At 49.6% G+C, this 11681-nt stretch overlaps 1 protein-coding gene across 1 annotated transcript in view; it reads right to left on the reverse strand.

Annotated features, from left to right (window-relative positions):
• The window catches only part of Rheb (Ras homolog, mTORC1 binding), a 40705-nt gene extending 29738 nt beyond the window's left edge, over window positions 1-10967 (reverse strand). Inside the window, exon 1 of the mRNA XM_090333564.1 lies at window positions 10665-10967. Within this exon, the coding sequence (XP_090189690.1) occupies window positions 10665-10716 (52 nt within the window). The 5' untranslated portion in view covers window positions 10717-10967. The remainder of the gene's footprint in view (window positions 1-10664) is intronic.
• Window positions 10968-11681: the final 714 nt, after the last annotated feature.

An 11681-nucleotide genomic window follows, 5' to 3' on the forward strand; every position in this document is an offset into this window, starting at 1 on the left:
GAATACTTAACATGTAGAGGCTAGGGATATAGCTTAGCAGAAGAGTGCTTGCCTAACATGCATGAAGCCCTGGGTTCAATTCCTCAGTACCACATACACAGAAAAGGCCAGAAGTGGTGCTGTGGCTCAAGTGGTAGAGTGTGAGCCTTCAGTAAAATAAGCTCAGGAACAGTGCCCAGGCCCTGCCTGAGATGATTCAAGCCTCAGAACTAACAAAAACAAAAAACCTGAGCACATGGCTTCTTCTACTAAACATGTTATTACCAGAAAACATTCTGCCAAGGAATACAAGTAAAATCAAGAATGTGTATGTGTGTATATATAAACATCAATGACTGAGTTATACAAATGAATTTTATTAACTGTTGGAGTTATTAAGCTAAAAAAAAAAAGCTGCTTAGGAGAGCCAGTGAACTAGTTCTCTAAAGATGTTTTAAGTAGGACATCCATATTTCTAGGATGACTTAAAGACAAGGAGATAGACCTGATAAGGTACAGTAAATGTAAAATGTATGGTAAGGGGAGGTGGATTTCTCAAAAGTTGGCCCAAAACAAGGCTGGGGTGCACATGTGAGAAGTAAAAGCAAAACCACAAATTTTCAAAAATTGTAACACAATCTTTACGTGTTACTAGTTCACTAGAGTATGAATAAATGAAAGCATACTGATCAGTCAGCAAGAGTGGCAAAAATATTCATATTCATAATTTCACAAGTCCTTGAAGGTCTACATTCATTTCTTATATCTCTCATGTTTGACACTTGCCAGGAGTCGCAAATTTGAGCCTGAAACGTGGCTAGTACCAACTTAGATATTTAATAGAGTAAAACATTCAACACTTTGAAAATATAGTACAAATAATATAAAAATAAAGAGGGCAATGGTGGCTCACGCCTGTTATCCTAGCTACTCAGGAGGCTCTGAGATGTGAGGATCATGATTCAAAGCCAGCCTGGGCAGAGAAGTCTCTGAGAAACTTTTATCTCCAAAAAAAACTACTCAAAAAAGCTAGAAGTGGTGCTGTGGCTCAAGTGGTAGAGCAGTAGAAGAGGCTTAGAGACAGGCCTCAGGACCAGGCAAAAAAAAATGATATGCTGAAATGTCACCATTTTGGACAACCTGGGCTAACAAATAGGAAAAAGCCCAAGGACAGTGCTCAGGCCTTGAGTTCAAACCCCAGCACAGGCAAAAAAAAAAAAAAGGTCCCTAAATCTGTATGAAATTTAGTTCCCCAAAGACCTCCACAAGTCTAAAATATTAAAAGCAGACACTTTATTCTGTGCTTTTTCCCCCCTTTAGGTTACTGCTCTCCAGAAGCACTGCTGATTAAAGGCACCATTTCTTCCTATACGAGCAGTTAGGCAGAAGGAAGGTCTAGAGGTGGAGCTCAACTGTCCTCCTCAAACAAGGATGTCACAAACATGCTGCACCTAGACAGGGCCCTGGGCTGCCTGCTCTCCTGAGTGTAGTGCCACGCATGTGTGTGTAGGTCTCCACCCGGGTTCCGTAACCTCAGATACCACTGAGGGGACAGGTGACAGGACACCAGTGAGGGATGACTGGCTGGCCATGTCTCAGGGGAGACATGAGGACCCAGGAGCAGAAAACCTCCAGAAGCCTATCTAATTATGGACATGGCTACCCAACTCTAAGCCACAAAAATGGGCAGGTCACTGCTAGGGCCTCCACTGGAGGGGGGCATGGGGAGGGTACACGCAGGGCTGGGGTACCCATCAGTGAGTGGTCCCCAACCCCCAACCCTGGTTCAGTTTCTCATTTTTGTCAATAGCAACACTGACTAAATACTGATGGACTAACCATGACGGAAGGTTTCCCTAACAACTCCCTCACCACAAAAGCTTCTATGCACACTCCATATTCTAATGATACATGTGAATCCTTCATCTAACACAGCTCTGCTTATACCACACCAGTCCACAGTAACCCAGCTAGTCTTTCTTTTTCCACTCTCTTCCTGCCTCTCTTTTCTCCCTCCAACTTCCCAGAATACAGGAGGGACCTTCTGAAGACAAGAGCAGCAGACTACAGAGCAAGGGCCAAATCCGGCAGTCTGTTTTGGTTTTGGCCAGTCTATGACCTGTTTTTGTTTGTGTGTATATATATGTGTTTGGGGGAGAGGGAGGTGGTGTTTGTGATTGTCTGGGCTTAAACTCTCCTGCTGGGTGCTGTTCTTAAGCTTTTCTGATCAAGGATAGCACTTTACCACTTGAACCACAACTCGTACTTCCATATTTCTTGGAAGTTATTTGGAGATAGGGGTCTCATGGACGTTCCTGCCTAAACTGGCTTTGAACTATGATACTCAGATCTCAGCCTCCTGTAATAATGCCTGTAGTTTAGGACTAGCTTAGGACTACAGGCATTATCCACCGGTTACTAGTAGTTGTTGTTTTTGTGGGTCTTGGGGCTTGAACTCCACCTGGGCCCGATCCCTAAGCTCTTCAGCTCAAGGCTTTCGCTCTACCCTGGAACCCAGCCCCACTTCCCTTTTCTAAAGATAAGAATCTCAGGTCCCTTTGTGCCCAAGCTGTCTTTGAACCTTGATCCTCAGATCTCAGCCTCCTGAGTAGCTAGGATTACAGGTGTGAACCACCACTCTATTGGTTGTTTTTTGATATTTAAATGGTTGGAAGGAAAAATAACGATTACACAAGAAAATCAGATAAAATTTTTTCTGACAGGGCCAGGAATTTGGCCTAGTGGTAGAGTGCTTGCGTAGCATGCATGAAGACCCGGGTTCGATTCCTCAGTACCACATACATAGAAAAAAAGCCAGAAGTGGTACTGTAGCTCAAATGGTAGAGCTCTAGTCTTGAGAAAACCCAAGGATAAAGTTCAGGCCCTGAGCCCAAGCCCAGGACTGGCAAAAAAAAAAAAAAAAAAAAAATTCACCGAGAGGGGCTGGGAGCATGGCCTAGTGGTAGAGTGCTTTCCCAATATGCACAAAGTCCTGGGTTCAATGCCACTGTACATAGAAAAAGCTAGACGTGGTTCTGTGACTCAAATGGCAAAGTGCTAGCCTTGAGATAGCTCAAGGACAGTGCCAGGCCCTGAGTTCATTCAAGGCCCAGGACTGGGGAAAAAAATCCACTGTCAGGGTCAGTAATAAGGGTTTGCTGGGACACAGCAAGAATCCCGGTTTATGTGCGGTGTATAGAGACATCTTTGGTCTAAAAAGGCAAAGATAAGTAGTTGTATCAGAAGCCACATGGCCTACAAAGCTTGAGATGTTTACTATCTGCCTGTCCAATGTCAGGCCTACATAGGTGTTCCTGACAGACAGCTGGCACAGAGAGGTCTTTACATTCTTTCCTCTCAGATCTTGCCTATGTTCTGGCTTCCTAGAGGAGCTATACTGCCTTTGTTCACACAATACTCACCCTCCTACCACCTTAGTGAGCTCTGATTTCTCAAGGACTTCTACAATTGTACTTCAGTCATTTTTCTAGCAGCCGATTAAAAAGTGCCAACTCTAGAGCCATTGAATGAGTTTAGACTGTGCTTCTGCCACAGTTCTGACTGTGGGCAAGTCACTTAACCCTTATGGCAACTCAAGTTTCCTTATATGCAAACTAGGCACAATTACTGTACCTATCCTTTAGAACTTAAGGGCTATTAAGACAATATATGGATGGATAGCTCCAGTACTGGCACCAAAACCAAAACAAAACAAAAAAACAATAAAAATACAAAAATATAATAAAAACATTTGCCTTTTAAGGCTGGGGGTTTGGTCTAGTGATACAATGCTTGCCTAGCACTCTAGGGTTCAATTCCTCAGTACCACATGCACAGAAAAAAAGCCAGAATTGAGGCTCAAGTGGGAGAGCTCTCTAGCTTTGAGAAAGTCCAAGGACAGTGCTCAGGCCCTGAGCTCAAGACTCTGTGTGTGTGTGTGTGTGTGCGCGCGCGTGCGTATCTTTTAAAATGCAATTTAAAAGTCAGGTGTGGTGGCTCACACCTGTAACCCTAGTTATTCAGAAGGCTGAGATCTGAGGATCATGGTTCAAAGCCAGCCCAGCACTAAAGTCAGGAGATTCATCTCCAATTAACTACCAGAAAAACAGAAGTGGCGCTGTGGCTCCAGGAGCAGGGCAGTAGCCTTGAGAAGAGCTCAGGGACAGTGCCCAGGTGGAGTTCAAGCCTCATTACCCACAAAAAAAAAAAAAAGAAAGAAAGAAAGAAAGAAAGAAAGAAAGAAAGAAAGAAAGAAAGAAAAGAAAAAGAAAGGCTCAGGGACAGTGACCAGGCCCAGAGTTCAAACCCCAGGCATGACAAAATAAAGCCCTGGTACCACATACATGGAAAAATAGCCAGAAGTTTTTGTGCTAATAAGCATAAAAAAAAATATGGGGCCAAGGTAGGGGGAGGAGCTCAATTATGGTACATTAAGGCACAGATCAAGCAAACAGGGCACTTAGACATGAATTCATCAGTGTCCTCAGATCCCCCTGCTCTAACTAGTCCATGGGGTGAAGCACAAAGGCCTCTGTGCTTCCAGCTCCACACCAATGCCAATATGGACTGAAAATTCCCAAAGTCCCCTAGGGAACTTGTTTATCAGAAGACTGATACACACATACTAAAATAGCATTCCAAGACCTTCAGGTTAGGATACTGAATTACCAATGAAGCAATGTGCAATAAAAGCACTCTGCAGTTTGCTGCTAGTGAGTAGTTCAACTAAGTTGTGGCTATTAGCTAGTAGTTATGACTGTTAAGATTTATGGGGGGGGGGGGGCCTGGGAGTTTGGCCTAGTGGTAAAGTGCTTGCCCAGCATGCACGATGCTCTAGGTTCTATTCCTCAGTACCGCATACACTGAAAAAAGCAGGAAGTAGGGCTGTGGCTCAAGAGGTAGAGCGCTGGCCTTGAGGAAAGCCCAAGGATAGTGCTCAGGCCCTGAGTTCAAGCCCCAGGACTGGCAAAAAAAAAAAAATGCAGTACTTCCTAATAAAGCAGAGTAATGGTAGCAGAATAAAGGTAACAGAATACAGGTTCTTTCAAAGATGTCCACTAGTTTTCTCAATGCTTTCACATGCACAATCACGTCCAAGTTTAGTTCTGATTTACCCAAATACCAAATTACAATCCACCCATAGGCAACATTACAAGTTATTCTGGACAAGAAATTAAGGAAAACATTGCATATTAACAGCTTCTGTCATCACAGGTAAAGGCAACTATTTCTCATTCTGTGATGAGGAAAAAGTGTTTGTATGTGTCTCTAGGCTGTTATTCTGACACTTGGATTTAAAACTTACATTCCTAAGACCAGGAATGGTGGCTCACACCTGTAATCCTAGCTACTCAGGAGGCTGAGATTTGAGGATCAAGGTTCAAAGCCAGCCCGGGCACAAAAGACCTTTAAGACTCACCTCCAATTATCCACTAGAAAACAGGAAGTAGGTCTGTGGCTCCAGGGGTAGGTTGGTAGCCTTGAGCTCAAGAGCTCAGACAGTAGCAGCGCCTAGGCCCTGAGTTCAAGCCCCATGACCCACTCCCCCCAACAAAAAAAGTTCACAATACATTTTCCTACGTGCACAGAAGTGTCACAAGGCACCACACTCACTTGGCCACCCCGTTCCTAACCGTGGGAGTGCTCACTAATACCGGCTGCAGTACTCACTTCAAAGTGCCACCCCGTCACAGCCAAGCAAACCATGCAATACCCCACTGGTCGATCCTTTCGCAAGTCACAGCTCACTTCTCCAAGTCCCACAAAGCCGGCAGAAGGCAGCGCATGATTCCCTTCCAACTTCATTTCCTACTCCCACCCACCTCATCATTATGCTCTCAACACCCTCTTGCTTCCTCCCTTCTCAGCCATGCCAAGTTCCTTCCTGCCTCTTCCTCTTGTCATAATGCAACAGCGTGGGGAGGCTCTTCACTGTCCTTGTCCAAGACATTGAGGAGACAGCCACTCCCTTTTCAACTTTGCACAGCAAGATCCTTCCATGCTCTGGAAATCTCTGGAGGTTCCCAGAAATCAGAACTATGTTCCTAACAGCATTCAGGGTTTCGTTTTTCTTTTTACTAGTCCCAGGGCTTGAACTCAAGAGCATGAGCACTGTCCCCGAGTTACTTTTGCTCAAAGCTGGCACTCTACCACTTAGGCCACCGTGCTGCTTCTGGCTTTTTATGTGTATGTGGTACTAAGGAATCAAACCCAGGGCTTAATGCATACTAGGTAAGCACTCTACCATGAAGCCATATTCCCAGCCTACACCATTTTTGCTGAAAAACACATACACACACAAAACCAAACCAAACCAACTCCCCCCCCCAAAAAAAACCCACCACATCTGTACTACAGGTACCAATGCAATGGTGGATAAAATTGTTCCCTGGCAGCCCTTAGAATGAACTAAGACAGTGGCTGTTGGGCTGGAGGTAGATTTGGGTCAGTCTGCCTAACATGTCTAAGTTTCTTTAATATCTAGTACTATGGATACTCAAACCCCCCCCCCAAAAATACACAAAAAGTCACCAGGTGAGGATGGGAGAGTTAAGTAAATGCATAAGACCTAGGATTCAGCAATGGTTGCCTAGATATGATGCAAAAAAACACTAATGACAAGAGACAAAAGTTAAACCAGGTGGGTGGAGTGGCTCAAGCCTAGCTACTTAAAAGGCTGAGATCTGAGGATCACAGTTCAAAGCCAGCCAAAGCCAGCCTGGGCACTAAAGAATGTGAGACTCTTATCTCCAATTAACTACCAGAAAACTGGAAGTGGCCCTGTGGCTCAAGGGGCAGGGCAGTAGTCTTGAGGTGAAGAGCTCAAGAACAAGAGCAAGGCCCAAAGTTCAAGTCCCATGACCAACCCCACCCCCCCCCAAAAAAAGTTAAACCAGTTTAAGTTTTCTTTCCAAAGGACACCTTCCAAAAAGTGCACTGATACTCAGATGTGACTCAAGAGGCACAGCACTTGCTTAGCACGTCCAAGCCCCTGGTTCTGATGCCCATAACATGCCCCTCCCCCACCCAAAAGGGTAAAAAGGCAATCCATAGCTGAAAGAAAATTACTTACAAATAATTTTTGACACTATTTCATATCACCAGGGTGCTTAAAACCAAAAAGGATAATAACAAGTATCTGTGAAGATGTAGAGAAACAACAGCTTCACCACTGCTGGGATGCAAAGTGGGGCATCTACTTTGCAAAATGTTTAACAAGGTCACCGTTTCATTCACTAAGTCCACTCCCAGGAATATGAGCAAGAGATACATGCACTTAACACATGAAATGACACAATTAAAATGAGGAATATTCAGAACAGTATTAACAGTCAAAAAGTAGAAACAAACCGGGCACGGTGGCTCACGCCTATAATCTTTCCTAGCTAATAAGGAGGCTGAGATCTGAGAATCAAGGTTCAAAGCCAGCCCGGGCACTAAAGACTGAGAGACTCTTATCTCCAATTAATCACTAAAAAGGGGGAAGTGAGGTTGTGGCTCAAGGGGTAACCTTGACATCAAAAGCATCATCTGGTAATGGGAAGTTATGATCACAAATATGAGCTCTTGTATAAAGCAATGAATACCATAAAAAGGTCATTTCAAATTTCATGATAGGGCCAGGAGTGTGGCCTAATGCTAGAACGCTTGCCTAGCATACACAAGGCCTTGGGTTCGGTTTCTTGGTATCACATACATAGAAAAAGCCAGAAGTGTTGCTGTGGCTCAAGTGGCAGAGCCCTAGCCTTGACCAAAAAGTGACCAAGGTAAATGCCCAGGCCCTGAGTTCAAACCCCAGGACTAGCCAAAACAAAATCACTTCACTACAAAAGTAGACACTACTGGACTACCCTTCCTGAATATGCAAAATCACATGCTACTAAGCACATCTGCTTACACAATTTGTGTATGTCCTGTGTGTGTGTGTGTGTGTGTTGGGCCTGAGGCCTGGGAGTTGTCCTTGAGCTTTTTTGCTTAAGGCTATCACCCTACCAACTAAGATCCAGCCCGTGTCCAGCTCTTTCAAGTAGTTCACTGGAGCTGAGAATCTCGTGCACTTTCCTGCCTGGGCTGGCTTCAAACAGCAATCCTCAGATCTCAGCCTCCAGCGCTGGCTAGGACTACAGGTGTGAACCATGGGCACATGGCTTGTTGGTTTGCGGCAAGATCTCACCATGTAAACTAGGCTGAGCTCAACCTCCTAAGTGGACAGGGTGATTACAGGCATGCACCACCAACCCTGACTAACAAGCTTTTGATTAGGGTCTAATGGTAAACTAGTCTACAAAAGGTCTCTGTGGAAAGTATTCCAATCCAGCATAGTGCACAGACATTGCAACTTTAAAGTTTAGTTACCTCTTCCACTGTAGGACTACTTGGCTGTAGTATTCCAGAATGAATTACAGGTGACGTGTCCTTAAAAACTTTATCATTGTACATATGGGGAAAAGTACTGGGGGGAAGGGTGATATTGTATAAATTACCTAAGAATTATTATTTTCCTTACTGGTAGTTTAAATCTTCCCAAAAGACAGAAGTTGAAAGCCAAGAAGTAAAACAAAAACAATGTTTCATAGTTTGAACTAAAGGCAAATTCGAAAGTCTTTCACATGACAAAGTCACAATGACAAGCAATCTATAGTCAAAACTGGCATAAAACAATACCAAAAGAGAGAGCATTCTAAAAGATGTGTGGTTCTAAGATGGGCCTATTTCTGACACTGTCACCAATTAACCCAACCCAATATGTCAGTATCATGAAATACCACAATCTAAAAACACACATTCAAATGTCTTCTGTATGGCACCATTTAAAGTAAGCATACCAGTGAGCTCAACTTAGAGAATGATTCTCAAAAGACCAAGCCCTCTCAAGACCCAGAAACAACTATAAAATACTCAGGCTCCTAGTGCAAGATAAACAACTGAAAAATCAAATGCAAGGCTAGGAACAACTTAGCTTCTTTTACCTTAATTATCGAAGCCTGAAAATAAACACTATGGAAATGGAGGAGGCTGTAGAAATATGACACACTAGGACCTGGAAAACAGATTCTAATGGCTACTTTGTATCCCACTACAGGCCAATACAGAGTTTAACAGCAGTTGAAATGTTTGTGCAGAAAAGGCTACGGGATCCATCCAGGAGGTCCTTAACAACATGCTGGAACAGAGATAAAACAGAATGGGTTGCTATTGACTGTAAGAAACTTCTTTAACCAAACTGATAAAACAGTTTTCCACCTCAAAGTTGGGATCTGTGGACAGTCTCTTGGGTTGAAGTTGGTAACCCAGGCATACACGTGGCGTGATGGACCTAACTGATGAGCTCACCCAAGAGCTAGGACACGTCGGGCTCTCTGTTCCCAAACTGCAGGGAAGGAAATGAAGGAAACAGAGAAGCAACAGCACAGCGATTTAGGCAACCAATAAAGGTTAGATTAGGTTTTATACTGGTGCTTGCCGGACGCACGATTACTTCTAAGCTACAGCCGACGGCCATGGCAGGCACCCTTGCCCAGTCCGGACCTCTCATTTGGCACGGCACCACGCTGGACTCAGGGAACCCCCGACCTCAGACGAGCCTCCCTGCCGTGCTCCCCGCCTGGCCGCACTTGGGAGGGGGAGAGATGGGAGAAGGATGAGTAAGCACGCCGGACCTGATCTCGGTCAAAGAGCACAGGCCCTGGCACGGGCGGCGGAAAGTGGGGGTGAGCTAGCAGAAGAGAAAGCGTAACGGAACCTCGTCCAATGGGAGGGAGGCGTCCCGTTAGCGAGCCGCCCTCGGACCGCGGTCACCAGACCCCCCAGCCCTTCGGATTCGGGGGGGGGGAGACAGTCACTTCCTAAAGACGGCTCGAGGGACGGACGAGCCCCGTCCAGGCTTCGGTGGGCTGCAAACAATAAAGCCTCACCAGAGGGTGAAGTTCGGTCGTGCCTCGTGCCCCAAAGCCTCTTCCCACACCTTGTCACCCTCCCGCTCCCTCCAACTCCACTCAGGAAGAGGGCCGAGCGCAGCTTTAAATGTATGTCGGCTCTTTGGAGCGGGGGGGGGCCCCAAACACCAGGAAACAAAAAGACTTCTGAATCACTTTCCACCGCCTCGCTACCATTTGCTGGCCTTATTTCCTGGCGAAGGAAAATAGGACACCCGAGGTGAGAAATGCGTTTTTCTCTCCCGTCTGGCCGCCAGCGGCCATCCAGAGGCGTCGGAGCAGGTGTGCGGGGGGGGGGGGGGGGGTCTCCGGTGGGAAAGTTGCCCTCGGTAGTGCGCCACGCGCCCCGGCTCCGCCACAGACGGCAAAGGACCCAGGTGTCCCAGCCCGGGGCGGGCGGCCCGCCGGGTCTGCGGCGCGCGCGGCGTCCGGGCGGGGACAGGTGCGGCTCGCTCCCCGGCGCGCGCGGCCCCGCCCGCGGGCCCCCCGCCGCCCCCGGGCCCCCGCCGCCCCGCGCGGGGCGCCGTCCCGGGGAGGGGCCGAGCTCCCGAGCTCCCGCGCCCGGCGCGCCGCGCGGCCGCCGCCCAGCCCGCGCCGCCACCTCCGCTCAAAATGGTGGTTACGAAACGCGCGCCGCCCGCCCGCATGGCCGCCCCGGCCCCAAACTTCGCGAGGCCCGACCGCGTCCCGACGCCCAGGGGCGCTGGCCGGGGCGGCGCGGGGAGGCCGCGCGGCGCCGCCGCCACTCACCCACAGACCGGTAGCCCAGGATGGCGATCTTCCGGGACTTGGACTGCGGCATCTCGGCGGCCTCGACCCCGGCCCAACCACATCAACCGCGGCGGCGGCGGCGGCGGCTCCTGCTGCGATCGGCGGCGGCCGCGCCGGGAGAGAGCGGCATACAGGGCGGGCGGCGGCGGGCGGGCGGCGGCGGCGGCGGCGGCGGCGGCGGCGGCGGGCGCGGCTGCCTCTCTCGTCCCCTCGCTCTCTCCCTCGCTCGCCCGCTCGCTCGCTCGCGCCCAACCGCCCGGAACCGACCGCGCGCGACGGCGCCCCTCCCCCCACAACACGCCCACGTGACCGCGCGGGCCCCGCCCCCGCCCGCGTCAGCGCCGCTCGCCCGCCGCCGCGGCCGCCCCCGCCCCCCGGCACGCGCGCGCGCGCGGGCGGGGCGCGTCGGGACGACGTTCTACGGGAAAGGGAACGAAAAAAGACGCCGGCGCGGCCCGGGAACAGCCGCCGCCGAAACTCGCTGCGTCATGACCCTCCCACCCGCTTCCGCCGCTTTCTAATGACGCCAGCGCGCCCCGAACGCTGATTGGACACTTTCCGCCCGCCCGCGCCGTGACGCGACGGAAATTCCGTCTCCCATTGGGGGTGGCGAGGGGGCGGGGCCGGAGGCGGAGCTGCTCCGGCCCGGCTAAAAATACTCGGGTCTGCGCTCGCACCTCCAGGTGCTGGCGCCGTCGGGGGCTGGGCGGGGCGGGCGGGAGGGGCCGGGAGGCGCGTGGTGGGCGGGCTGGGCGGCGCCCGGCGGCCCTCGGAGGCGCGCGGTGCGTGGCGGTGGCGGTGGCGGTGGCGGGCCCAGGCCCAGGCTCGGCTGGCGCCCCTCTCCTCGCCTTCCGTAATTACCGTCTTGCTCTCTTAGCGTGCGTGAGTCTGAGGTGGGTGGTGACTCAGCGACCGTGGGAGGATCGAGTTGGTGCTGGTGGAAAAGGTGGCGAGTCTCCCCGGTCTTCCCGCGGGCCCCGGCGAGCCGCCGACGCC

Source organism: Megascapheus bottae, chromosome 5 (assembly GCF_031878675.1).
Source record: "Megascapheus bottae isolate mThoBot1 chromosome 5, mThoBot2.hap1, whole genome shotgun sequence".
Lineage (NCBI taxonomy): Eukaryota > Metazoa > Chordata > Mammalia > Rodentia > Geomyidae > Megascapheus > Megascapheus bottae.